The 27,358-nt window shown below is 61.4% G+C and overlaps 3 protein-coding genes across 4 annotated transcripts; 1 reads left to right on the top strand and 2 right to left on the bottom strand.

Moving 5' to 3' along the window:
• Positions 1 to 1,233: 1,233 nt before the first annotated feature.
• LOC119707115 (mesothelin-like protein) lies at positions 1,234 to 8,287 on the bottom strand. Its single transcript, XM_038151649.1, has 13 exons — positions 8,242 to 8,287; positions 7,823 to 7,854; positions 7,348 to 7,394; positions 6,809 to 6,958; positions 6,623 to 6,713; positions 6,063 to 6,207; positions 5,344 to 5,528; positions 5,002 to 5,160; positions 4,707 to 4,840; positions 3,926 to 4,059; positions 3,673 to 3,773; positions 2,636 to 3,466; positions 1,234 to 1,296 (listed from the first exon to the last, which is right to left on the bottom strand). The coding sequence occupies exons 1-13, from the start codon at positions 8,285 to 8,287 to the stop codon at positions 1,234 to 1,236; spliced, it is 2,118 nt and encodes a 705-aa protein (XP_038007577.1).
• Positions 8,288 to 11,288: 3,001 nt separating this feature from the next.
• Positions 11,289 to 15,409, bottom strand: LOC119707041 (RNA pseudouridylate synthase domain-containing protein 1-like). Its single transcript, XM_038151453.1, has 6 exons — positions 15,268 to 15,409; positions 14,828 to 15,019; positions 14,612 to 14,735; positions 14,018 to 14,120; positions 13,834 to 13,935; positions 11,289 to 13,684 (listed from the first exon to the last, which is right to left on the bottom strand). Exons 2-6 carry the CDS (start codon positions 15,007 to 15,009, stop codon positions 13,284 to 13,286), a joined length of 912 nt encoding a protein of 303 aa, XP_038007381.1. The 5' UTR covers positions 15,010 to 15,019; positions 15,268 to 15,409; the 3' UTR covers positions 11,289 to 13,283.
• A 451-nt stretch (positions 15,410 to 15,860) lies between these two features.
• On the top strand, positions 15,861 to 27,159 carry CHTF18 (chromosome transmission fidelity factor 18). 2 transcript variants are annotated; one of them, XM_038151451.1, is made up of 22 exons: positions 15,861 to 16,008; positions 16,141 to 16,305; positions 16,427 to 16,553; positions 16,634 to 16,808; positions 16,894 to 16,983; positions 17,100 to 17,152; positions 17,350 to 17,491; positions 18,048 to 18,260; positions 18,371 to 18,468; positions 19,181 to 19,304; positions 19,409 to 19,536; positions 20,277 to 20,370; positions 20,465 to 20,563; positions 21,225 to 21,355; positions 21,933 to 22,095; positions 22,175 to 22,399; positions 22,484 to 22,633; positions 23,302 to 23,432; positions 24,891 to 25,023; positions 25,777 to 25,878; positions 26,508 to 26,565; positions 26,996 to 27,159. In XM_038151451.1, the coding sequence occupies exons 1-22, from the start codon at positions 15,903 to 15,905 to the stop codon at positions 27,130 to 27,132; spliced, it is 2,844 nt and encodes a 947-aa protein (XP_038007379.1). In that variant the 5' UTR covers positions 15,861 to 15,902; the 3' UTR covers positions 27,133 to 27,159. The 2 variants fall into 2 exon arrangements, with proteins under 2 accessions (XP_038007379.1, XP_038007380.1); XM_038151452.1 differs by having other exon boundaries at positions 16,141 to 16,309.
• The last annotated feature ends 199 nt before the right edge of the window (positions 27,160 to 27,358 follow it).

Raw genomic sequence — 27,358 nt, 5'->3', positions numbered from 1 at the left:
ATGAAGGGAAGATTCCCAGACTCTCTGGTGCAGGATCTTTTCCTTTGGGACAGCCCAAGCCCAGCTCTGCCCCAAACCCCTGCTCAGCCCCATCTTACTGCTGGGTTTAAGGGTGAGTTCTGCAGGTTAAAAGTGACATTTCCCAGAGCCTGACCTCGTGACACTGCCAAGACCTCAGGGTGGGAGTGATGTTTGCCAGCTGCTTGTGAATAAATCCTGGAACTGGGTGAAAATGCCAGAAGCAAACTGCTGAGTGTCTGCTCTTCCTTGGGCTGCCCTCACCATTCTGACTGCAGGAATCCCCCCCATGAATCCCCTCAGAATCCCTGCCTGTTCCTGTTCCTTGGGGTTGGCTGTCCAACATTTAGGAGCTGAGGCTGTTCTCAGCTTCCTCGTGTGGAGGAAAGGAACTTTGTACAAGGTTTTCTATATTTTTCCCCCCTCACTGGAAATATCTGTCAAAAAAAGCCCTCAGTGAAACCTGTACCCAGCTCCCGACATCCCTCTTTCCTCCAGGAGGAGAGTCTGGGAGGGAAAAAGGGATTTATATATTTAATATCTTATAAATCTTCACTGACTGAGCTTTCTAGAGAGGGATCAGGTCTGTCCTTCACTGCAGGTTTTGGATTTATGCTGGAAAAGCTTCCCCACAAAGCACTGAGCACCTCAAAGGACACGCTGGATTAGGAAAAACCAGATTGAAGTTTTATTGTATAGCACTGAACAGTAATCAAGATAAATTATCTCCAGCTAATCATCCCATGAGAGTCTGTGCGGGGTTTGAGCAAAGCTTGATCAAAAAGCAGCTCGTGAGAACGTGAAATAGGATTTTTGGGGATCTCTCAGCTGCAGGGCAGGGCCACCAGTGACTGAAATCCCTGAGTTTTCCCACTGTTGACCAGATCCCAGCGGGATGGGATGGACAGGAAATCCCTGCAAGAGCTGGGCCCGGTGTTGTTGCCTTGGCAGAGCAGTCAGCAGCACTGCTGGTTCTACTACAGGGAGTAAATCTCTAGTAATGACCTGTGGGGCTTCTCCAGGCTGGAAAAATCTGTCGTCCTACACCGGCCAGCCTCAAAAATAACCAAATCCTGTGCTGGCATCACATGGGGGTGAATTCTCTTCCCTTTCCTGGCTGCTGCTGCCCAGCAGGGACTCGCCCAGCGCAGTTCCGCTGGGATGGAGGGAGGCGTGCGCGGGGGGCCGGGGGGCTCATAGCAGCCCCCCCAGCAGTTACGCTCCCCACGGCGGCCGCCAGCGGGAGAGCGAGGCGGGAGCAGAGCCTGGATCCTGATCCTGCAGGGAGAACACGGGGATGGGATTCTCCAGCTGCCCGGGGAGGGCTCGCGAGGTGATGGGACACCTTGAAGCGCACCTGAGGACTTGAGGGCAGCCCCAGGGCTTGTCCCCACCTGTCCCCCAGCACCGAATCCCACCAGGATCAGCCAGCTTTGTCCCCCCCCCGGCATTCCCGAGCCCTTCCCACGTTCCCAGCTCACCGGGCTCGGGCTGCAGGTTGATGTAGCCGTTGGAGGTTGGCCGTGCTGGCTCTGGAACACTCCCAGGGGTGGCTCTGGGGCTGGAGGAGGGGCCGGGAGCGGAGCTGGGCTGGCACGGCACGGCCGGGGAGGAGCCGGGGCTTGTTTGGGTCGGGATGGGGGAGCTGGGAATGGGGGTGGGCGTGTGTGGGGCTGGGGTGGCAGCCGGGGCAGAGGGGGACGGAGGGACAGGGGTGGCAGTGGGGGCAGAGGATGGGTTAGGGACAGGGGTGGCAGTGGGGGCAGAGGTGGGATTGGAAATGGGGGTGGCAGCAGGAGAAGATGTGGGATTTGGGACAGTGGTGACAGTGCTGTGGGTGGCAGTGGGAGCAGAGGGGGAGGGAGGGACTGAGGTGGCAGTGTGAGCACAGGAGGGTTTGGGAGTGGGAGAAGAGGTGGGATGGGGACAGTGGTGACAGTGCTGTGGGTGGCAGTGGGAGCAGAGGTGGGATTGGGGACAGGGGTGGCAGTGGAGCAGAGGTGGGGGGAAGTGGTGACAGTGGCTGTGGGGTGGCAGTGGGAGCAGAGGTGGGACTGGGGACAGGGGTGGCAGTAAGAGCAGAGGAGGGGTTGGGGACAGTGGTGACAGTGCTGTGGGTGGTACCAGCCGGGTTAGTGCCAACACTAGTGCTGGTGGTGGCCCTGGAGGTGACAGCAGGGACTGGGGTGGCACTGGGGCTGCTGGTGGCCAGGAGGGTGCTGAGGAGGGTGACAGCAGGGGTGGTGGCTCTGTCTGTGGTGGGGGCCTGGTGGGTGGAGCAGGGCGCTGCTGTGGCAGTGGGGACAGGGGGGACAGTGGGACCCTCAGTGTGGGGGGGGGGTGCCGGGGGGGGGTTGGGCTCAGAGTGCTCGGGGTGGGGGGTCCTGGGGGGGACCGTGCTCGGCTGAGGGCTCGAGTGGCTGCCAATGGCACTGGTGGTGGGGACAGTGACAGTGGCCGAGGGGTGAGGGCTGGGGACGGTGGTCATGGAGGTGACACTGGCCGAGGTGCTGGGGACAGTGGGGAGGGTGGTGGCACTGCCTGAGGTGCTGGGGACAGTGGGGAGGGTGGTGGCACTGCCTGAGGTGCTGGGGACAGTGGGGAGGGTGGTGGGCACAGGGGTGACATGGGCTGAGGTGGCAGGGTGATGAGAGGTGGGGACAGTGGCCGTGGAGGTGACACTGGCCGGGGTGGTGGGCATAGGGCTGGTGACACTGGCTGGGGTGGTGGGGCCAGCAGGGCTGGTGACAGTGGTCTTTGAGGTGATGCTGGCTGGAGTGGTGGGCACAGGGCTGGTGACAGTGGCCGTGGAGGTGATGCTGGCCGGGGTGGTGGGCACAGGGCTGGTGACAGTGGTCTTGGAGGTGATGCTGGCCGGGGTGGTGGGCACAGGGCTGGTGACAGTGCCCACAGAGGTGACACTGGCCGGGGTGGTGGGCATAGGGCTGGTGACACTGGCTGGGGTGGTGGGGCCAGCAGGGCTGGTGACAGTGGTCTTTGAGGTGATGCTGGCTGGAGTGGTGGGCACAGGGCTGGTGACAGTGGCCGTGGAGGTGATGCTGGCCGGGGTGGTGGGCACAGGGCTGGTGACAGTGGTCTTTGAGGTGATGCTGGCTGGAGTGGTGGGCACAGGGCTGGTGACAGTGGCCGTGGAGGTGATGCTGGCCGGGGTGGTGGGCACAGGGCTGGTGACAGTGGCCATGGAGGTGACGCTGGCCGGGGTGGTGGGGCCAGCAGGGCTGGTGACAGTGGCCGTGGAGGTGGCAGCAGGGCTGGCTGTCCCCGTGGGCTCAGGCTGCCCTCCCTGCAGGCCGATGCCCAGCACGCAGTCCAGCTCGTGCTGGGATTGCTGCTGCAGCCAGCTCAGCACCGGGGGCTCGTGCTCGTGCTCCTTCAGCTCGGGGAGGTTTTCCCCCAGCAAATGTTTCACGTCGGTGACGCTGAGTTTCTGCAACACACACAGAGCATCCCCTTCCCTCACCCCCACAGCCCCAGACGCTTTGCTAACGGGGCTGCAGAGCAACTAATGCTTCCTAAAGGAAATTTATAAAGGTGAGAAAGTGCAGAATTGGTGATTTGGTTGGGCTCTGACCTCAGCCCTCAGCCAGCCCTGCACTTCCCTGGGGAGGGGGCAGCAGCACCCCAGGGCTGTACCTGCAATTCCTCGGGATTCAGGGCGAGGAAGGTGCCCTGATCCATGTTTATGGCCACGCCAGCAGTAGCCAAGTCCTTCAGATCCTCTGCAGGAGCTCCACCTTAAAGAGAGCCCAGAGGACACCTGGAGATGTGCAAACCCTTCCAGCACTTCTGGGGAGGATTTGGAGAGGTTCTGGAGGCTGCCAGACCTGTGGCTGAGAGGAGACCCCGAACCTGGTGGTGGGAGGGAGGGTGGAGGGGAAGCACCTACCCAGGTACGGCCGGATCTGGCAGTAGTAGAGGCTGGGGGTGCTGGCCAGGCTGGCAAAGGCCTCCCGGGCCTTCCCATAGAGCTGATCCTTCTTGGACTGGGAGCATGAGGAGATGTTCAACTGCCCAGCAGTCCTGGAAGGGGGACACAGGTCAGCTCTGATGCCTTCAGCCTGAGCTTTCCATTTCCCAGCTCCTGGGCTGCCCTGGGACATAGCTCTGCACTCTGTGTCCAGTGCCAGCAGCTCTCCTCACAGCTCAGGCACACAGAACAATCCTTTTCCAGCCCCACAACCAAGGACACCGCCGAGCTCCAGCCCCAAAAAGTGCAAACAGCAGGGGATTGAGGAGAGCAGCCTGGGAGGGTGGGACTGCAGAACCTGAGCTGGAGCTGGACACTGAACCCCAACATGGAAATGGACCAAAGCTGATCCAAGGGTGGAAACTCCTGACCCATTGTCCATCTCGGGTGTAGCCCTGGCCAGGCCCTTGTGCTGCCCAAGGTGCATCCTTTGAGGCCTTTTAATAAATCCCTGCTTGATTCCTTTAGCTCTGCCCAGTCTGTTCCAGACAGCCTCTCCAGGCATCAGCAGCACCCCCAGTTGCAGATGAATTGTTCTGGTGGCTGGGAGGGATGAGCAGGATATCCCTGCTCATGGTCCTGGAGCTCAGGTAGGATCTGGGACTGGGGACATCCACAACAGAGCTGGGGCTCTTCCATCCCACCTCCCCAGAGCCCTGGGGGCTCTCAGGGCAGAGCAGCAGCCCCAGAAGCGGCTCACCCGATGGCTGCAGCAGGGATCTGCTGGATCTGCTCCTCCTGCAGGTTGCACAGGCGCTTGCCTCCGATTTCCTGGAGCAGGGGCCCCGTCAAGGAGCCCCCCAGGGCCAGGTACCTGCTGAGCAGCTGCTGCACCTGAGGGACACAGCAGGGATGGGAGATGCTCCTGGTAAGGGTGGCAGTGCTGCCAACCCCCAAAAAACCCCACAATGCCTCCGCCCTGAGCTGGGCTGGGACAGGGGCAGTGCCAGTTTGGGTTCCTCACCATCCATCCCTTTCTGCTGCCATGGGTTTACCTGGGAATCATTCCACTTTCCTCCCGAGTTGCTGAGCAGGGCTGAGAGGGTGTCACTGGATGTCACCTGCCAGTGGCTGATCTCCTGCTCCGTGTACAGGCGGGACAGCATCCCCAGGCGCCTCAGCTGCTCCTCTGGGATCCCTGACTCCTGGAAAAACTGTGGGGCCCGGCCCGTGGGGCAGGAAAGAGGGCGAGGGAAGGGAAAAGGAAAATAGGGCAGGAATGAGTGCAAAGGACCCCCTTGGGCACCTTCATCCCTGTGCCCACTGAGCCCTGTTCCCTGCCCATCCCAGCTCGTGCCCATGCTGCTGGGGGGCTCCTGCCCTGTGCCACTCCTTACCTCATCCACCTTTTTTTTCAGGACCCAGGCAGCCCCTGTGGTGATTGGCAGATCCAGCACAGCCTCCAGGTTTTCTATCAGCACATCATTGCTCAGGCACAGGTTGAGCTGGTCAAGGTCGAGCTCGATGAGGTAGACGATGATGTCATTGATGTTGCTGGCGGTGATGGGCTTGGACTGGCAGCCTGAGGGCAAGGAACTGTATCAGGCAGAGATGTGTGTCCTGCGTGTGCCCTTCCCACCTGGCCCTGCTCCTGCCACAGGGCCCTGCTGAAGGACAGGGAATCACAAAAACGAGGCTCAAGCCACGGTGGATCCTCTCCCATCCCCTGGTCCCCAGTCCATGGAGGTGCCTCGTTTGCTGACATTCCCTAAAGTCATTCCAGAAGAACCTGGTGATGTTTCGTAGCCCACTTGTGCTTTGTCCTGTAGCAGCTCAAACTGTTCCATGTCCCCTACAGGAGCATCCTCTGCTCCTGCAGCGTCCTGCCCTGGCGCTGGCCCTGCCTGGGGACTGTCCCACTGTCCCAGCTCCTTCCTGAGTGCTGCCACCACATCCCTGCTCCCGCCCTGTGCTTCAAGCACATTTCCCCACTTCCCCGGCTTATGGGAATCCCAGATTTCTGCCTGGTCCAGCTGGGAGCTCCCAGATCCCACCAGCCCCCGGCGTTGTCCCCTCCCAGAGCTCCGGCCTGGCCGGAGGGAAGGGAAGCACTCACGGTCCGCGCTGCGCCGCAGCCGGGGCTGGGAGGCAGCTGATGCTGCTGCGAGCGCCCTGAGGAGCATCAGGGATTCCTCCCGCTGGGAACGTCCCTGGCTGATGTAGGCGGCAGCGATGCTCCTCCTGAAATCCTCCCGTGCTGCCTGCGGGGACAGAGTGTGCTGGGACCGGGGGGACAGGGACAGAGGGGTGCTAGGACTGGGGGCACAGGGACAGAGAGTGCTGGGACCAGGGGGACAAGGACAGAGAGTGCTGGGACCAAAGGGACAGGGACAGGGACACAGGGCACTGGGACCGAGGGGACAGGGACAGAGAGTGCTGGGACCAGGGGCACAGGGACAGAGGGGTGCTAGGACTGGGGGCACAGGGACAGAGAGTGCTGGGACCAGGGACACAGGGACAGAAGGTGCTGGGTCCAGAGGACACAGGGACACAGGGCACTGGGACTGGGGGCACACAGACAGAGGGTTCTAGGACCCGGGAGCACAGGATCCTGAGTCCCCCAGCCTCGGAGCTGTCCTGCCTGATGGTCCTCTCCTCCCCGAGGCGGGACCTTACCTCGGCCACCAAACTCAGCGTGGTCTGGTTCAACGCCAGCACGAGCGGCCCCAAATCTTGCAGGGTCTGTAAATCCCAGCTTGAAGGATCCCTGCGGCAGCAGGAGCAGCACCAGCTCAGCATCCCCGTGGATGCCCACCCCTCCTGTCCGCCGCCCACCCTTCCAGGAGCGGGAAGGCTCCTCACCCGTACGCTGTGTGCCCCGAGAGGAGCAGGGCATTGAGGGCGTCCTGCTGTGCCCCCGTCAGCGCCGGGCAGAGCTTCAGCTTCTCCAGGATGTTGGGATGCGAGGCCGGGATGGTGCCCGGCTCCAGGTCACACAGCAGCGCCCCGAGGCTGTACACGTGAGGTGTCATGAAAATGTCCCGTAAAATCAGTGCCGGGGCGCTGCCATCCCCACGGCCGGGTGGGTGCCCCCATATCCCGGGGTTTGGGTGCGGGACAAAACAGCAGCGCCCGGGTTTCAGCCGGGGCGAGGCTCCCGCTGCAGCCGCGGGGAGGAAGGAGAACTCTCGGTGTGTTTGTGTTTCTGCAGGAGCCCAGCCCGCTGGAATCCCAGCACGGAACCGGCTGCGCAGGGCTGTAAATCCTCCCTGCCCCAGGGACCCGGCACAGCAGCAGATGTGGGATAAACGCAAATTCACCCTCCGGACCCCCCCGACCCCCAGGAGGAGCTGTGAGCACAAGCTTTATCTGAGCATTTACCCGCCGGGGCTGGTACTTACTGGGGTTGCTCAGCGTTGGACAGGACGGCTCCAATAATCAGGGCGGCCTGGAGAGAGGATGGGGGATGCTCAGACCCGGTAAGGAAAGGGATCTGAGATGCAGGGAATGGGATCTGACCCGGCTGGAGCACCCAGACTGCTGCCCGTGGGTGCAGGAAATCCACAGGAACAGCCAGGAGCTGCAGCAGCCCCTGGGATACTTGTGGGGACAAAAGCCATCAAAGCCACTCTCGGCAGCGGGGACACTCGTGTGGGTCTGTCCCTGCTTGCCTGGAGCTGGGTTTGAGAGCAGGGCATGGAGGTGAGGGACGGGACAAGGACAGGGCCACGCTGTGCACAGGGGGACAGCAGGGAGGTGGCGGCTGTGCCACCCCGGAGCTGAGCACTGCGGGAATGCTGGCACCTCCAGCGCCAGCTGGGGAATTTGGGGAAAGCCCTGGCACGGTGGGAGCCAGCAGAGCCGGCAGGGACTCACCGCTGTGGCTTTCAGCGGGTCTGTGGAGACACCTGCAAGGAAGCAGGAGCAGGTTAGGAAACATCCCTGGGTTATGAAAGGCTCGTTGGGGTTGTTCCAAGCAGCTCCAGGTTTGAAATCTGGCAAGAGCCTTTCCTTTGCTAATTTCATGTTTAGGAAATGCTGCGAATCGCTATGAAGGGAGCAGCCCCCAGCCCGAGCACCCCCGGCTCCCTCCAGGGGGGTGTGGAAGACAAAAAGGGATAAATCCATCCCTGGAAATCTGGGAAGATGTGTCCCTGGGAAAAGCCTGTGGATGCTGAGGGGAGCAGGAGGCAGAGCCCTGGGAGGGGGATTGGGATAAGGAGCAGCACAGCTGGAGCATCCCTGGGGGTGCCTGGGGGTCCCGGGGCAGTTTTTGGGGACAGGATGTGACTCACGGAGGCAGAGGGTGGCGGCTGCCAGGGCTGGGGCTGCCCACACCATGGTGCTGGTGCCGGGGGTTCGTCCTTGGAGCGGGTCTGGAGAGCCGTGTCCCACACTTGGAATTGCTGGAGGTCCTGGGGCTGATTCTGTCACCCAGCACTGGGGCTGGAGCTGTGGGGTCAGGGGTCTCACTGTGCCCACCCCGTCTCTGTGAGGCTGCACAGATCCCCAGCGACCACGGGAGAGATTTTAAATCCGACACACCAGAAAACAGGACTTTTCCCACCCGTTAGTGAAAGAAACTCCACAATTGTCCTGCAGGGACAGGGTCCCCCTCCATCCCCCAGCTCCTCACCAGCACAGACTGGGAGAAATCCAGTGTAAGGCAGTGGGGCAGCCCAGCAGGTTTTCCCCAGCCCTCCACACCCCTCAGGGGATCCCCTGATAGAAAATCAATCTCTTCTCCCGAAATTCCCCCGGGGCTGCCCACAGCAACCCGTTACCGCCGTTTGAACTGGACACAAGGAATTTTCCCCCCTAAATCTCATTTTCCCCCCCCCAAATCCTACCGTGGCTGTGCCGAACTGTTCTCCTCGCCCTTGTCCAGGGGATTTGGCTCCGGGATGGGAGGATTCGGCCGGGAAGGTGCTCGCGGGGCTGGGGCAGGGGCTGGGCAGCGCTCGGCACTTTATCTGTGCGGGGTGGGGATGGCAGGTGCTCCGCATGCAGGGTGTGACGGGGCAGTTTCTCAACTCTGTTTTGTCAGGCTCCTTTCCTTCTCCCCTGGTTTTGCTTTGGGGTTGTTTCCTACTTCTCATAAAGGGTCACTTTGAGCTCTGGGTTCAGCTGAACCGAAAGTGAACCCAGAAGGAGTTAAAGCCTCTGGTTTGGGAGTTTCTGTGCTCCTGAGGGGGATTAAGGTGCTCCCGGTGAGGGGGAAACCTGTAGAGCTGCCCAGGGGTTATGTTATAGGGCAGGTAGGGTGCAGAACAGACTGAGCTCAGTGATGGGCTCAGCACCCTCGGGGAGGTGTCTCCCTTCTCCTTTTTCCCTGCATCACAGCCCATCTCGTTCCCTCTTTCCCAGCTTTTCCCTCGATTCATGCTCCAAAATGCTGTCGAGGACATGCCACGAAGGGGACCAAGACCAAAGGAATCAAATCCTTCCCGAGGCTCTGAGATGACAACCTGGAGGAGCCGTGAGCTCAAACTTTATCTGAGCTTTTATCCCGGGAAAAGGGAAGGGTGGCTGGGCTGGAGCAGGGCTGCACCCCCCTCTCAGCCAGGTTTGGGGGTCCCAGCCCTCCCCAAGGGTCCCTGGAGCTGCTGGCAGTGTCAAGAGGGGTTTGTCACCCCCAGCCCTGTCCTGTCCCCAGCCCCGTCCCCCAACCGGTCCTGCAGCCCCAGGGCTGGGTCGACGCCCATGGGTGTTGCTGGTTTCTATTTTGGAAGGATTTACTGTGAAAATAGCTCCTGTTGGGGCAGTAAAATTACAGAATGCTATGAGGCTGCTGGAGGGACACAGCCCCTGCCCCGGGCTGGCTGGACAGAGGTGGCTGGAGCAGGAGGGCAGGGCCACATCAGGGTCACTCTGGGGGTCACCGCGTCCACTGTGTCCCTGTGGAGATCAAAGCTGGCCCTGAAACCGCCTCGGGACCTGCCACTGGAGGATCCACCCTGAACTTGAACATGTGGAGGAACATCTGCCCCAGGCTGTTCCCGGGGACATTCCCAGGTCAGCTGTGAGCTCTGACTGCACCTCCCTGTGCCAGGAAGGCTGGGAATGCTGCTCTCCCTTAACCAGTTGCCCTCTGCCCATGGCTGGTTCATAATCTTCAAAAAATCCTCCAGTCTTAGAGACTGCAATCATTCCTTGGGTCTTAAATCAGTTTTCCCTCTGCTCCAGCCTGAGGGATGAGTGTCCCTTACACAACAATCCTGCAGCTCACACAACAATCCTCTCACACTCAATCCTCCCTCACACAACAATCCTGCCCATCCCACAACAATCCTGTCCCTCACACAACAATCCTGCAGTTCATCAACCATCCTGCCCCTCACACAACAATCCAATCCCTCACACAACAATCCTATCGCACAACAGTCCTCTCACACTCAATCCTCACACAGTCCTGCCCCTCACAATCCCCTCACACAACAATCCTCTCACACTCAATCCTCACACTCAATCCTCTCACACACAATCCCCTCACACTCAATCCTCTCACAATCCTCACACTCAACCCCCTCACACTCAATCCTCTCACACACAATCCCCTCACACTCAATCCTCTCACACTCAATCCTCTCACAATCCTCACACTCAACCCCCTCACACTCAATCCCCTCACACTCAATCCTCTCACACAGCAATCCTCACACTCAATCCCCTCACACTCAATCCCCTCACACTCAATCCCCTCACACTCAATCCCCTCACGCTCAATCCCCTCACACTCAATCCTCACGCTCAATCCTCACACTCAATCCTCACACTCAATCCCCTCACACTCAATCCCCTCACACTCAATCCTCACACTCAATCCCCTCACACTCAATCCTCACACTCAATCCTCACGCTCAATCCTCACACTCAATCCTCACACTCGATCCCCTCACACACAATCCCCTCACGCTCAATCCCCTCACACTCAATCCCCTCACACTCAATCCCCTCACACTCAATCCCCTCACGCTCAATCCCCTCACACTCAATCCCCTCATGCTCAATCCCCTCACACTCAAACCCCTCACACACAATCCTCACACTCAATCCCCTCACACTCAATCCTCACACTCAATCCCCTCACACACAATCCCCTCACGCTCAATCCCCTCACACTCAATCCTCACACTCAATCCTCACACTCAATCCCCTCACACTCAATCCTCACACTCAATCCCCTCACACTCAATCCCCTCACGCTCAATCCTTCCCCCAATCCTCCCTCACACAACAGGTCGGCCGGGTCGGAGCCCCGGGGCCGCTCCCGCGGGGCCGGTCCGGCCTCATTCCCCTCATTCCTGGAAGCCCCCGGGAAATGGATGCAGAGAGCGGACAGTGAAGGGCAGAGACACGTTTAATACAGCAAATACACCAAAACTGGAACTGCGGAGTGCACGGGACATCACAACTACACCACAACCCCCAGGGCACCGGAGGAGCCGCAGCCCCGTGGGCAGGAGGGGACAGGACGGGGACATTGCCCTGGAACGCAGCCGGGAAGGGCGCCTGGAAAACTCCCTCGGCAGGGTAAGGAAAATTCCCTTTTAGCTGTGGCGCTGGGGACAAGCAGCACACAAAGGCTGGGCTGTGCTCGGGGTGCCAGCTCCATCCATGTCCCCAGCCCTCATCCCAGCCGTGTTCCCAGCAGGGACCGCTCCCGGCGCGGACAAGGCTGGGTCCCCCCTGTCCTGAATCCCCGCTGTCACTTTCCAGCACCTCCTGTCACCCATCAAATCTTTGGCAAACAGATTCCTTGTGTTCCTTCCCAGCTGCAGGGCCTGGCAGAAAGGACAACGGGCTCTTCCAGCCCCTCTGGCACCAGCCCCGAGCCCACCATGCTCGCTCAGTGCCCAGGGCTGGCACCCCAGGCCATCCCCACCCTGCAGTGGTGGCACTAAGCCACAAATGGAAGGGACACATGGAACAAGTGATCCAATCCTCCCCCCACTCCCCCAGGGATTTTGGTGACTTGCAAGGTGTGTTTATCCACAAGGAGAGGGCTGTGACTTTTTATTCCCCCTCGGGGTGGGAATATCAGCTGTATGAACCCCATTAGGTGTGTTTTCAACGGGATGGGGCTGGTGAGGTGACAACAACTCTGGGCATGTGCTGATGTGGTCCTTGAAAGCCCTGGGATGGGGCTGTGTGGCTCCAGCTGTCCCTCCCCAGCTGTCCTGTTCTCCTCATTTCCAAATGTCCCCCAAGGGCTGCAGAGGATGAGCAGGGAAGGGGAAAGCAAAGCAGGATGACCAGCAAAGCAAGGGCACTTCCAAGGGAATTTCTTGGCATTTGTCAAAGCTGAGCTCCTGCCTGCTCTTCCCATCAGTTCTCAGCCTTTCTTTTACCTTTGTTCTTTTCCTGCTGTTCCAGAGCTTTCCCAAACTGCCCAGCTGAAGGACCTGCCTGCAGGACCCTCTGGAAACCTGCCAGGCAGGAGCCACCCCATGGGACCTACACAGGACACTGATGCCTCCTCAAGTGGGTGAGCAGAAAGGGACTTGTGTCCTCTGACCTGTCTCAGCAGGGATAAAAGCAGGAAAGGCAGTGCTAGTAGAAGGAATAATAAAATCCATTAGAAAAGCTTTGGGCTGCTGGCTCTCTGACCACAGAAGTACTAAAAATACCTCATTCCTGAGACCACCTGTATTTTACAAACCCTAAAAGACTAGATTCTCTTCCTAGAAAATTGAAAAAAGTTTAAAATCCATTGGTATCAACCCCTTCACCTTCACCAAACCTTTAAAAACCACCCAGGTGGGCTGAAGGATGGAGGGGGTGAGGGGCAGGGACCTTTCCATGCCCATCCCAGTCCAGTTTCACAGGTCACCCTGGGACTGGGGGACTATCAGTGTCCCCAGAATGTGCTCCAGCCCCCAGTCTCCCACCTCCCACACGACGCAGCAGCTGGAGTGAGGGAATGGGAATGGGGGACAGGGACTGCAGCTGCACCCAGCACGTTCTCACCTCCCTGTGCTGGGCTGCAATTCTGCATCCAAGCATGGAGAGGCTGTGGGAATGGCCATGGCAAAGGCAGTGCCCAGCTGTGCCCGAGCCCCAGGACAGGGATGGAAAGCTTTGGGGTCACTCTCAGCTGGAGTGTGACACCGACTCTGCTGCTGAGGCCCAGCATTGGGAAAGGGACGTCCCGTGAGCAGATGGATGATGGGCATCACAAAATAACCCCACCTGAACCGCTCCTAAAATCCACCTGGCACCAGCCCCAGGAGCGAGGGAAGCCACAGAGGGAGTGCAGGTGTGGAGGCAGCGCTGGGCTCCGTGGGGACCCGCTGGGACAAGGCTGGAGCTGGAAATGCAGGGATGTGCTTTGTGCTCACTCCAGAGCCCACTCAGCCAACCACTGCTCGCACCGCGCCCGCTGCTCCTCCGTCTCCTCCCTCCTGCCTTCACCCCCCGCTCCCTCCTCTCCAGCACCTTCCCGGCTCTCCTCCTCCTCCTCCTCCTGCTGCTTCTGTGTCCCCTTGTCCTTGAGCTCCTGGATGACATCCTCCAGCCGCTGGGTGACGTGCTGGGGCACCCAGTTGCTGTCCATGGCGGTGACGAAGGGGTCGGGCGCGCACACCTCGATCAGCTCCTTGCCGGTGGGAATGCGCAGGTAGTAGGCGTGGAGCATCATCCTGTAGGGATTGCTGTCCTGCCTGTGGCTGTAGGTGAAGTCCCCCACGATGGGGTGGCCGATGGCACTGCAGTGAACCCGGAGCTGGTGAGTCCTCCCTGGGGGGAGAGCGGGAATCAGGGACAGGGAATTCCTGAATCCCTCCTTCGGGGCATGGGGACAAGACACCTAATGGCATTTGTCCCCCTGAGCACGGCAGGTCTCGGCTTCCCTCATCCCTTTCCAGGCTCTGCACCCCTGTCCGCACCTGTCAGTGGCTGCAGCAGCACTTTGGTGACGGGGTCTCCGCTGTAGGATCCATGTTCCAGCACGACCAGCTCCGACTGGCACGGCTTGGGATTCTCACAGCCTGCAAGGAGATCCAGAGGGGGTTTGTGATGCCCCAGCGCATCCCTGGGGGCGCGGGCAGAGCAGGGCACGGGGCTGCTCACCCTCTGTGCCCTCGATGCACATCATGTGGGTCATGCCCTCCGTGGTGTTCTTCCCGATGGCGTAGCGGATCGTCATCCGGCTCTGGCTCACGTGGCCCCTCACCTGGGGACAGGAATGTGCACGCTGAGCCCCGGCACATGCTCCTCACCCACCCCCACGGCAGGAACCATGGAAGCACAGAAAGGGTGGGGCTGGAAGGACCTTAAAGTCCACCCATTTCCCCAAGCCCAACTCCTTGCTGGGGGCAAGGACACCTTCAACACTGCTCCCAGCCCCATCCAAGCTGGCCTTGGACACTTCCAGGGCTGGGGCAGCTACAGCTTCTCTGGGTACTCTGTGCCAGAATTCCTCCCTGATATCCAACCTAACCCTATTCCTTCCCGATATCCAACCTAACCCCCCCTCTGGCAGTAGGAAGCCATTCCCTGTGTCCCGTCCCTCCTTCTTCAAATCCCTCTCCAGCTCTCTTGGAGCCCCTTGAGGCTCCAACTCTGAACCTTTCTCTTCTCCAGCTGAATACCCCCAACTCCCTCAGGGCAGAGGCGTTCAGGAACTCCAGAAGGCCAAGGCAGGAGGTGGCAGGGAGGGCTCACCAGGGCCAGGTAGGCTTTGGTCACCAGGCGCTCCTTGAAGCACTTGTAGGCGCTTCCCGCCGCCGCTTTGTTGAGCGCCACACACAGGGCCCCGCTGGTGGAGAAATCCAGCTGGTGGCAGAACCTGGGAAGGACGCGGGGGTAAAGGAGCGTCCTGGCCATCGCGGGAGTGTCCCCAGCTGAGGGCAGAGCCGGGCTCGGTGCCCAGGCGCTCACCTGAAGCCGTAGTAGGTGTCGGGGTCGGCCAGCTCGGGGAAGCGGTGCTTGAGCTGGCTCTGCAGGGTCAGCGTCTCGTACCACATCTTGCTGTCGATGCGCAGGTCCCAGTGCTTGTTGACCACGATGAAGTCGGAGCTCTGGTACAGGATGGACAGGTTGTCGATGGTGCCCGGCTCCATGGCCAGCGCCCTGCGGGGCAGAGAGAGCCAGGGGGAATGGGGATGAGGAAACGCCAGCTGCGGGCTGGGCACCCCGGGAACCGCCAGCTGCGGGCTGGGCACCCCGGGATGGGCACAGCAGCCCCGGACACACGGGACGGGCAGGGAGCAGGGCCTGCAGGTGGGATACTCCAGCAGGGCATGGACATGCACCGGTGCTACCGAGGCACCGGCGTCACCTGCAGCACTGCCGTCACCCTGCGTGTCCCCCAGCCTCACCGGTGTCACACCGCGCGGATGCAGGTCCCACAGCGGCAGGGATGCTACAGCAGCGCTCCAGCCGCCGCCATGCCGATGTCACAGCGCAGCCCCGCCGCTGTCCCGCTGGCCGGGACGGCCCAGCGCCACGCTGGTAAGGCCCATGCCCGCCCCGCTGTCACGCGTGGAGGCCCCGCAGCCGCGCGGTGCTGCCTCTGCCCATCCCGGCGGCGGCGACCGGCCGAGCCCCGCTCCCCGCCGCAGCCCGGCCGCGCTCCGCCGGAGGGCACGGGACAGAGGGGAGGGGACAGGGGACGCGGGGCGGGGACACGGCGGAGAGGACTCCGCACCGCGCAGGAGCGACCCGGGCAGGGCGGAGGTGAGCCGGACCCGGCTGGGGGGACCCGCGCAGCGCCCCCGCCGCCGCCGCTCCGGCCGCCGCCCCGGCCCCGGCCCCGGCGGCTCCCGCAGCGCCTCCCGGCAGCGCTCACACCGCGCCCAATCAGCGCCGCGCCCGCCCGCGCGCCGCGCCCAATCAGCGCCGGCCCCGCCTCCGCCCGCGAGCGCCGCGCCCAATCAGCGCCGGCCCCGCGGCGCGCGCGGGCGGAAGCGCGGCGGGCGCGGGGCCGGTGGCGGCGGCGGGGCGGGCGCGGCGCATGGCGAGCAACGAGAGCGGGCCCGACGATGGGCCCGACGATGGGCCCGACGATGGCTTCTACGAGCGCTTCGCCGACGAGCTGGAGGTGTTGGCCGAGCTGGGAGGTGGGCGCTGCTGCGGCGCCGGGACGGGAGGCGGCGGACGGAGGGAGGGAGCGGGCTGCTCCCTGCTTTGCGCGCCCGTCCCGCCGCGGGTCCCCTCCGGTGACCGGCACCGTGGTCTGGCCTCTGTTGCAGATGAGCCGTTCCCACCCGCCGGCCCCAAAACATCCCAGTTCCGGGGCAAGAGGCAGCCGCCGGAGGAGCCCGATCTCCCCGGGGACTCTCCCGGGGGCACCGGCGCCAAGAAGAGGGACCGGGACTGTGTCCCCGCCGTGTCCCCGGCAGCAGCCGAACCCCGCAGTAGGTTTGAGCCGGTTCCCCGGGTGCTGCTGCCCCCTGTCCCCACGCCCCGAGCGGTGCCGGGTGCTGGAGCATCCCCCGGGTACCACCGTCCGTCAGTGATGCTCTCCGCTTGCTCCAGCCCCGAAGCCCAAGCGGCAGCGCCTGGAAGCTGTTAAGAAGCTCGATTTCGGTGCAGACGATGAGTTGGCTGCGGATATCTCCTGGGATGCTGGCCCGGAGGCACCTCTGGCTCCCCACAATACCAGGTTGGCCACCCTGAACCCCATTTTTAACAGGAGGGAGGGGAAAGGCCCTTCCCCTGCTGAAGGAATTGGGTGTTTTGCAGCTCGAACCACCTGGAGATGAGTGGAATGATCCCCCTGCAGACCACACCACCCTTGGAAAAGAAGAGGGTCCTGAGGAGACCCCCCATCCTGGAGGATTACATCAACGTGACTTCCACCCAGGGCACCAGGGTCTTCCTGGTGCTGAGGGATGACCCCTGCAGGACAGGGCTGGAGGTGAGGAGGGCTCTGAAGGTCAGGTTTGCTCCTCTGTGGCCTCCAGGTGGCTCAGGATGGGGCTGGCTGTGCTGTGTCCTTGCAGCTCCCGGATTCCCTGGGCTGGAACGCTCGCAGGCCGCTGCACTTGCTGGGGGTGCCCTTCTCCTACCTGAAGGAGCAGGTGGATGAGGAGGTACCACATCTCCCTGACCTTCCCCTCTGTCCCTGCTGGCCACTGGGCTGGCTCCCAAATTGCTGTCCCCAGCCAGGACTGAGGAGTGTCTCTGACCCCTCTTTGTTGTGCTCAAGCGCCGCAGGCAGGTTGTGGAGGCCTCCCAGCAGCTGACAGAGATCATAAATAGGTGAGATGCTGGCAGGAGATCCCTCCCCAGTCCCTGCCACGCTGCTGGATTTGCCTCCCTCACAACCAAGTTTTGGGGGACCTACAAGCAGAGGAGCCTTTTTGCCCTCATCACCCCCAGCTTGGGGCGTCTGGGTGGAGTTCCCACCCTGCCCTGGCTCCTGGGGTGCTTTGGGGTAAACGAATTCCCTGCTGCAGTTGCCTGGGGAGCGAGCCCAGCGCCGAGAGCCCGGATCCCAGCATGGACACAGCTCCTGCAGCCCAGGAGGAGGCTGCACCCCACTGCCTCTGGGTGGACAAGTTCACCCCCCGGCGCTACATGGAGCTGCTCAGTGATGATGTGAGGTGCTGGGACGAGGGGGGGCTTGGCGTGGGTGGGGTCAGCACCTCTGCAGCTCTTCCTTAATGCCATGGGATCAGGAGCTGCCTTTGGAAGCGCTGGCTGGGGGCTATGTTTGTGCTGCTGTGCCTGGGAGCAGTCCTGAGTCCCTGGGAGCTTGGGATGGCAGCTTTGCACTGGGGGCTGGGGATGTTCTGGCAGATAAACCTATGGAAGGTCACCAGAACGAGACAAGAAATATTGAGAGGATTTTAGCCAGAAATTGTTGGCTATTTTGAATTTTTTGAGGGGATGTTTGAAGATTTGTAGGGAATTGGACGTGCTGGGAATTGCTGAGTGGAGCCAAGACAGAGCAGGGCCAGCAGGGATGGGGCTGATGTGACTGACCCAGGGATTCCCTGAGGGATGGGGCTGAGCTGGGAAGGGACACGTTCCCACCTTGTCCCAGGGAGATGGCAGGTGGAACCCTGCGCAGCCTCCTCCATGAAGGAGAGCCTTCCCCTGCCCTCGGCTGGGGTTTTGCCGGGTTCCACGGGTTCTCCCTGCTCTCCTGCAGTACACCAACCGCTGCCTGCTCAAGTGGCTCAAGCTGTGGGACACGGTGGTGTTCGGCAAGGACAAGGCTGGCAAGAAGCCCAAGCCCAACCCCGCAGCTCACCCCCCGCTCGGCCATGCCAAGGAGCATCCCAACAAGTGGAAAACCAAGGTGCAGCTCACCGAGGAGATGCTGGAGGCCGAGCTGGACCAGCACAAGAGACCCAAACACAAGGTGAGCAGGAGGGGACCTGGCTGTGGTCCCGGTGTGCCACCAGCTGAGGAGCAGCGTTGTCCCCTGTGAGGAGGAAGCCCTCCAGGCGTGACCTCCCCTCTGTGCCACAGGTGGCCCTGCTCTGTGGGCCCCCTGGCCTGGGCAAGACCACGCTGGCCCACGTCATCGCCAGGCACGCGGGGTACAACGCCGTGGAGATGAACGCCAGGTGAGCCCCCGAGTGCCAGGTGAACCCCCCCGAGTGCCAGGTGAGCCCCCCGAGTGCCAGGTGAGCCCCCCCTGAGTGCCAGGTGAGCCCCCCCTGAGTGCCAGGTGAACCCATGCCCTGCCCACAAAAGGGGACGGGTGATGCTGTGGCAGAGGTGTTGCTGGACACGATGGTGGCCTGGGGGTGATGCTGGAAGTGATGCTGTTCTGGAGGTGATGGTGTGCTGGGAATGATGGTGCCCCAGAGGTGGAGATGTGCTGGAGGTGATGCTGTCCCAGGGGTGATGCTGGAGGTGATGGTGATGCTGTTCTGGAGGTGATGGTGCTCTGGAGGTGATGCTGGTGGTGATGGTGCTGTGGAGGTGATGAAGCTGTTCTGGAGGTGATGCTGTCCCAGGGATGATGCTGGAGGTGATGGTGTTCTGGAGGTGATGATGCTGTTCTGGAGGTGATGGTGCTCTGGAGGTGATGGTGATGCTGTTCTGGAGGTGATGATGCTGTTCTGGAGGTGATGCTGGTGGTGATGGTGCTCTGGAGGTGATGATGCTCTTCTGGAGGTGGTGATGTTGCTCTGGAGGTGATGATGCTCTTCTGGAGGTGATGGTGATGCCATTCTGGAGGTGATGATGCTGTTCTGGAGGTGATGCTCTCCCAGGGGTGATGCTGACGGTGTCCCCACACCCAAAGTGACCTGTCCCCGTGTCCCCTCGCAGCGATGACCGCAGCCCCGAGGTGTTCCAGACCCGCATTGAAGCTGCCACCCAGATGAGGTCGGTGCTGGGCTCCCACGAGAGGCCCAACTGCCTCATCATCGACGAGATCGACGGCGCGCCCGCGGTGAGCCCTGGGGCACCAGCCCCTCAAACATGGCCCCATTAACAGCTCCCCCGCCGTTCCACCAGCAAGAACCCATCCCTCCCATCTTGTTTTCTTCCCCCCAGGCCTCCATCAACGTCCTGCTGGCCATCATCCAGCGGAAGGACAGCGAGGGCGAGGCGGGCGCGGGGCGGCGGCGGCGGCGCGAGGGAGGGCTCCTGCTCCGGCCCATCATCTGCATCTGCAATGACCAGTGAGTGTCACCTGCCTGGGGGGGCACAGGGACCCCAAACCCTGCCCCCAGGCAGGAGGTGGCTGCTGGGGGTGTCTCTGTCTGAGTGCGGCTCCTCCAGTGCTGGGGTTGGTTTGGGCCTCTCGCATTGAGGGGCTGGAACGTCTGCAGGGAAGGGAACGGAGCTGGGAAGGGGCTGGAGAATTGCTGAGGGAGCTGGGAAGGGGCTGCAGAGTTCCTGAGGGAGCTGGGAAGGGGCTGGAGAGTTCCTGAGGAAGCTGGGAAGGGGCTGCAGAGTTCCTGAGGAAGCTGGGAAGGGGCTGGGGAATTCCTGAGGGGGCTGGGAAGGGGCTCAGCCTGGAGAAAAGGGGGCCCAGGGAGGACCCTGTGGCTCTGCACAGCTCCTGCCAGGAGGGGACAGTGAGGGGGTCAGGCTGTGCTCCAGGGAACAGGGACAGGAGCAGAGGGAACGGCCTCAGGGAAAGTTTAGATTGGATCTTTGGGAGAATTCCTTCATGGAAAGGGCAGCCAGGAATTGGTTGGCCCAGGCTGCTCAGGGCAGGGGTGGAGTCCCCATCCCTGAGGGGATTTCAGAGCCGTGCGCGTGTGGCACTTGGGGACATCATTTCACGGTGACTTTGCAGTGCTGGGGGAACAGTTGGACTCCACACTCTGGGAGGTCTTTCCCAACCTCAGTAATTCCAGGATTAAGGAGGGAATTCCGTGCCGGGCTCTCTCACCCCCGCGTTTCCCTCCTGCAGGTTCGTGCCCGCGCTGCGCCCGCTCCGGCAGCAATCCTTCCTGCTCAGCTTCCCCCGCACCGCGCCCTCCCGCCTCGCCCAGCGCCTCAGCGAGGTCTGGCCTCTCCCAGGGTCCCCGTGGCTCAGGGGTGTCCCCCGTCCCCGGGGCTCGCCGTCCCCTCCCCGCTGAGCCCTGTCGCGCCCCGCAGATCGCGCTCCGGCAGGGAATGCGGGCGGACACGGGCGCGCTGCTGGCGCTCTGCGAGAAAACCGACAGCGACATCCGCTCCTGCATCAACACCCTGCAGGTGCTGGGACCCTGCCAGGGCCTGGGGACACTGCCAGGGCCCTGGGGACAGGAGAAGAACCCTGGGGACAGGGGGATGGCCTTGGGGACATGGGCATGGCCCTGGGGACAGGGGGAGGGTCCTGGGGACACTGCTAGGGCTTGGGGACATGGGGAGGGCCCTGGGGACAGGGGGAGGGCCCTGGGGACAGGGGGATGGCCTTGGGGACATGGGCATGGCCTTGGGGACATGGGCATGGCCTTGGGGACATGGGGAGGGCCCTGGGGACACTGCCGGGGCCTGGGGACACTCCCAGGGCCCTGGGGACATGGGTATGGCCATCAGGACACAAGGATGGCCCTGAGGAGACGAGGATGGCCATCAGAACATGGGCATGGCTCTGGGGACATGGGCATGGCCCTAGGGACACAGGGATGGCCATCAGGACACGGGGATGGCTCTGGGGACACAGCAGTGGCCCTGGGGACACGCTCCTGCTGCAGCTCGAAGCTCACATGGGGACAGACGGGACAGAAGTCCCTTCCAGGCAGATCCCTGAAGCATCTCCCGCTCCCCTGGGGTGTTTTGAGCCCTGCCCGTGGAGGACGAGGGGGTGGCTGTGTCCAGCTGCTCCCAAGGGCTTTGGGATCCCCGTCCCCTCCATCCCCTGCCCCTGCTGCAGTTCCTGCACGGCCGAGGGCAGAAGGAGCTGAGTGTGCAGATGGTGCAGACCATGAGGATTGGCCTGAAGGACCAGAACAAGGGGCTCTTCTCCATCTGGCAAGAGATCTTCCAGCTGCCCAAGCCCCAGAGGTAGGAGGGGAGGGGGTTTTACATCTCTTGGGTGCCTGGGGGGTGGTATTCCCATTTCCCAGGGAAGCTGGGGCTGCCCCATCCCTGGAAGTGTTGAAGGGAGGCTGGGTGGGACCTGCAAGGTCCTGGAGAGCAGCTTCTTGAGGGGATTTGTGTCCGTCAGAGAATCCCGGAATGGTTTGGGTTGGAAGGGACCTCAGAGCCCATCCAGTGCCACCCCTGCCATGGCAGGGACACCTTCCACTGTCCCAGACTGCTCCAGCCCCATCCAGCCTGGCCTGGGACACTGCCAGGGATCCAGGGGCAGCCACAGCTTCCCTGGGCACCCTGCGCCAGGGCCTGCCCACCCTCCCAGGGGATTTCTTCCCAATTTTTCCCAATATTCCTTCCCAATGTTCCTTCTAAGCCTTTCCTCTCGGTTTAGAGCCATTCCAGATGCTTTGTTACCACTCCCCTTAGCTCCCAACAATTCAGCCCTGGCATTGCCTCCAGTCCAGTTTCCAAGGATCCAGATATTCCTCCAGACTGGGAAACCCTCCCCCTCAGTTCCTCAGCTCTCCCCTTTGGGCTCCCCCAGGCACAGGATAGGAATGGACCCCACTTTGCCAGCCCAGCTCCTGCTGGGGGACGAGGACCTGTCCCACCCTGGGCGCTCGGGGGGCTTCAGTTCCTCCTCCCAGCGCTTCCAGCACATCCTGCACCTCTCCATCTCCTCGGGAGAGCAGGACAAGCTGGCCCAGGTGAGAGCAGCCGTGGGGCCGGAGGGAAGCTCAGAGCCCCAGCCGGGTGGGCTCCGTCTGATCCCACCCCCTCCTGCAGGGCCTGTTTGAGAACTTCCTGAACGTGAAGGTGCGGGATTCCAGCCTGGGCTCCGTCTGCCTGGCCCTGGAGTGGCTGGGCTTCTGTGACCTGCTGGGCCGGGCCGTGCTGCAGGGCCAGAGCTTCCAGCTGCTGCGCTACCTGCCCTTCCTGCCCGTGGCCTTCCACCTGCTCTTCGCGGCCAGCGCCGTGCCCCGGCTGGCCTACCCCAGCAGCCAGCCCGAGGCGAGTGCAGGGGGGCCCTGCTGACGGCCTGCCGCGGCTCCGGCCCCGCGGGGACACCGCCTGAGTGTCCCCTGCTGTCCCCAGGCCGCGGCCAAGCTGAGCCAGATGCAGAACGTGGTGCTGTCCGTGGTGTCGGGGGTCGCGCCCGGCGCCCGGAGCCGCGCGGGGCAGCGGGCGCTGGTGCTGGACGTGCTGTGCCTGCTGCTGGACATCATCGCCCCCAAACTGCGGCCCGTGAGTGTCCCCAGCCCCCGGCCTGCTCCCCAGAGCCCCCTGAGAGCCCCACTGTCACTGCGGGACACGAAATGATGGCACGCACGCTGCTGGCCTCAAGGGGAAGAAAAGAGGGATGTTTATTTTCTGACTCCAACATTCCTAGTTGTCCAAAAGTGGCAGTGGATTGGAGGGTGACAGTGCCACCTCTCCAATGACCCTGCACAGACCAACAGTCCATCAGTTCTCTCCTCCTCCATAAAAGAATGCAAAACAATGAGTTATTTACAGGATTGTGTGTGAGAAAGTTTGTTACAAGAATGCAGACATCAGGAGGCTTAGCAAAATCTTAAAAAATCAGGGCCACACCCCACCTGATGAGCTAGCCTGGATTTCTGTCCCAAATCCGGGCTGGGTTTGGTGTCTCAGCTGCTGCAGAAGCTGGGGGCGAGGTGCTGAGGTGCCCAACTGTGTGGAGGGGTCCTGAGCCCCACCTGGGCTGGGCTTGGCTGAGCAGGGCTTTGGGGAGCTCCCAGAGTCACCCCCACCCAGGAGAGGGTCTGTCCCTGCTCTGGGAAGGACACGTGTCCCAAGAAAGAGCTAAACTTGATCCGGGTCCTTCCTCAGGCAGAAACAAAGCCCCTGCTTGGGCTGCCTGGGGTTTGCAAGCTCTGCTGTCCCCCGGCCAGGTGAACACGCAGCTCTACAGCCTGAAGGAGAAGCAGCAGCTGGCCGAGCTCATCAGCACCATGCTCACCTACAACCTCACCTACCTGCAGGAGCGCCTGCCCGAGGGCCAGTACGTCTTCAAGCTGGATCCGTGAGTGCTGGGCAGGGGCACTGGGGGTCCCAATCCCTCCCTGGGAGGGCGGGCGGGCCCTGGAATGGAATTCCCAGAGAAGCCGGGGCTGCCCCATCCCTGGAAGCGTCCAAGGCTGGGTTGGGTGGGAGCTGGAGCAAGTGGAAGGTGTCGGGGTTGGAGCTGGATGATTTTAGGATCCCTCCCAACCCAGAGCATCCCAGGGTTCTGTGGTGATCCTCAGCAAGGAGTCGGGACTTCTGGCTCTGCTCCATCCCCAGATCATTGGGTTTATTTGGATTAAAGGGAAGGGAGCAGCTTCCAGTGGCTGTCACCAGGAGGTGGCAGGACAGGCCTGACCCACCGGGGCACCTGGCAGCTGGGTGCCAGCATCTCTGGCAGACAAATCCGATGTCACCAGCAAAAACCTGGGCTTTATTTCTTTAAAACTTTCTAAAGCATTGCTTTGACAACTGATTTCTGAAGGACTGCAGAGCCACCTGACTCAGGGCTTGGCTCCTTTTATTTTAGGGGCAGTAACAGTGGATAAATTGTGGATAAATAGAAAAAAATTAGTGGATAAATAGTGGATAAATAGTGGATAAATAGCAAAAAAATAGTGGATTAATAGTGAATAAATAGTGGCTAAATAGTGGATAAATAGTGGGTAAATAGTGGATAAATAGTGGGTAAATAGCAAACAATTAGTGGATAAATAGTGGATAAATAGTGAATAAATAGTGAATAAATAGTGGCTAAATAGCAAAAAAACAGTGGCTAAACAGGGGATAAATATGAAATATTCAGAGCTGGCAGAGGGACTGGTGGCTCCTCGGTGCTGGGGGAACTGAAACAGGCCTGTTGAGAATCCAGCTGCTCTGATGATCCCAAATTCCTGTTCCTGGCTGGATTCCCATTAAACCTGTTCCGGGGGGCACCTCGGGGTGCCTCTGAAGGTCGAGCTGCTGCCGTGCCCGAGCTGTGCTGAGCCCCTGAGCTTTGCAGGGCAATCTGGCCAGCACAGCTCCAATCTCCTCTTTTTGCTTTCAAGCCAGGATTAAACCCCTCTAATCCCTCCAGCATTCCCACTGCCATTCCTGCACGGGGGGAAACTGAGGCAGCGTGGCTGCAACCACCCAGGGGCAGGGCTGGGAGGTGCTGGGGCTCACGGGCTGCACAGAGCTGGCTGATTTTTGGGGTTGGTTGGCCCTGGAATGACCCAGGAGCAGAGCTGGCTGATTTTTGGGGTTGGTTGCCCCTGGAATGACCCAAGGGCAGGGCTGGAGCTCGCAGGCTGCACAGAGCTGGCTGATTTTTGGGATTGGTCCCCCCTGGAATGACCCAGGAGCAGAGCTGGCTGATTTTTGGGATTGGTCGCCCCTGGAATGACCATGGGGCAGGGCTGGGAGGTGCTGGGGCTCTCAGGCTGCACAGAGCTGGCTGATTTTTGGGGCTGTTTCCCTGTTTTCCGTGCTGCAGGAACGTGGAGGCCGTGTGCCGCTTCCCGGCGCTGCCGGCCCGCAGGCAGCTCAGCTACCAGGCCAAGCAGCTCATCGCCAGGGAGATCGAGCTGGAGAAGATGAGGAGGACAGAGGCACGGAGCCTGGCCCAGGTGGGCGCCCCCGAGGGCCGGCAGGGCTCGGGACGTGCAGCGAATCCCCGGGGATTGTTTTTCCCAAAGCAGGCGCTGGCTTTGGCTGCTGAGTGGAAATCCAGGATTAACCCCCCTGGCTGCAGCTGTTCTGCACAGCTGGGCTGGGTGCAGGGCTCAGCTCGCTGCAGGGATTCTGGAGGGAGTTCAAGCTTTGAGCCCTTCCCGTGAGGGCTGTGGGGATTTCAGGTGGGAATTTCAGGTGGGAATTTTTGGCTGCTGTTTGTACCTGGCCGTGTGGGAGGTGAACTCTTCCCTGCCTCCCCTTCCCTGGCTGCTGCCGCTTCCGAAGGTCCCAAAGCCCCCAGGAGCAGCAGAGTGGCTCTGCCCGCTCTCCTGGAGGCAGGAAAAGATGGGAAGGGGTGGAAAAGGTGGAGAAACATCCCGGGTGCAGCTGATGCCTGGTGCCAGCGGGATAATTAATCCCTGGGAGCCCCTTGGAGCGGGAGAAAGGCTCCTGGGAGATGTGTGGGACAAAGAGAAGCTGCAACAACATCTCAGAAGGTTCCTTGTTGACATGGTAGGGATGTGAAATCCCATGGAAAGGGGCTTCAGCTGGGGCTGACCCCACCAGGCAGAAAATGATGGAAAAATCCTTGGGATATTGCAGTCCCCCCTGGCAGCGAGCAGGGGCTGGGTGGCGCGGGGACCAAGGGGGTGACAGGTGCTCAGACACCCCGGGGGGAGCCTGGCTCAGGTCTGTCCTCCCCGCAGGATCCCGGGAATGGCCTCGGGGAGGAGCGAGGGGACGCGGGGCCAGCGGGGACCCCCGGCCACCTGGAGCACATCGTGAGGAGAGCAGCGCTGCAGGACAAGGTCAGGCCCCTCTTCCTGCCCCAATTCCTGCCCCACTTCCCGACAGATCTTCCTGGGCTGCCAGGCTCTCCCTGGCTCCTCTGGAATCTGGATTTTTAGTCCACTTTCCTTGAATAGCCCAGCCCAGCTCCGCGTGTCACACGAAGGTGTCTCTGGGATTGGCATGAATTGGAGCTGGGTGACATTTTGGATGTGTCCCGGGAAGCTGTCAGGGCTGGGGGAGGGAGGAGCTCTGGGAATTTGGGCTGAAATAGCCGAATTTGGGCTCTGTGGGAAAGCAGCTCGGAAAAGCTGCTCTGGAATGATCCCACCCTGGGCTCCAGGAGGAGCTGGGATCCCTCCCTGGCCCTGCCCCTCTGCAGGGCACAGCTGCCAGCCCCTTCCTGGCTGTAAAACCCCCCCTGAGCCTCACGTTTTGCCTTCCCCCCACATTTGGATGCTGTTTGCATTCCCAGGCCTCTGGCCCTTCCTGCAGGATTTGCGTTTGGCTCCTGCTCTGCTCAGAAGAGCCCGGGGGTGCCTGGGCCGTGCCCGGGGACAGCCCTGCCGTGGCTGTGTCCCTCTCTGAGCAGCAGCTGCACGTGCAGGTGCCCCAGAGCCACCCCCGTGCTGCTTTTCCCTTCCCACAGCCTGAGCTGGATTTCTTTGGGAGGCCACTCCAGCGGAAAGAGGCGGCCACGGCCCCGGGTAGGTGACACAGGGACCTCACAACGGGGGGGTGGCACAGGGACACAGTGTCCCTGAGCTCTGGGGGAGTGGCACAGGGACAGCGTGGCTCCAGCCCCAGGTGGGTGGCACAGGGACAGTGTGGCTCTGGGTGCCACTGGGGTCTCTCCCCATTCCCAAAGAGGGGCTCCTGTCCCTCAGCCCTGTCCCCAGGGGACAGCAGCAGGGACAAACCGACCCCAGCCCGGCTGGCAGGGGGTTCCTGTGGGCACACCCATGGATTCTGGCCCATCCAAAGGGAATTTGGGGTGAATTTTTGGTCGCAGCATTTGGGATTTGGGAGCATCAGCTCTGCCCCTCCAGAGCCTCCCCCAGTCCCCCTCTCCAGGCGGGGCACAGCTGATAGTTCGAAGGTTTCCTGCATGTTTTTCAAGTGGATTTCCCTGCTCAGCCCCTCAGGTTTCCAAGGAGGAATCCCTGGAGCTGCAGATGGGGAAGGCCGTGGGCAGGAGCGACGTCTGGTTCCGCTTCAACGAGGGCTTCTCCAACGCTGTCAGGAGGAGCCTTTACATCAGGGACCTGCTCTAGGGGCTTCACATCAGGGACCTGCTCTAGGGACCTTTAAATCAGGGCCCTTCACATCAGGGACCTGCTCCAGGGCCATGCTGCAGCTGGCTTTGGTTTCTAACCCACAGCTGGGCTCTGTGGCCATGATCTTTGGGCCATGATCTTTTTATTACCTGCTTATTTTGTTAAAAAAAAGAAATAAAAAGTATCTAAAAAAGATCACCAGTGAATTATTGCTCTGTTTATT

Source organism: Motacilla alba, chromosome 14 (assembly GCF_015832195.1).
Source record: "Motacilla alba alba isolate MOTALB_02 chromosome 14, Motacilla_alba_V1.0_pri, whole genome shotgun sequence".
Classification (NCBI taxonomy): Eukaryota; Metazoa; Chordata; class Aves; order Passeriformes; family Motacillidae; genus Motacilla; species Motacilla alba.
The sequence above is the reverse complement of the archived record's forward strand: the minus strand, read 5'-3'. Positions and strand labels throughout refer to the sequence as shown.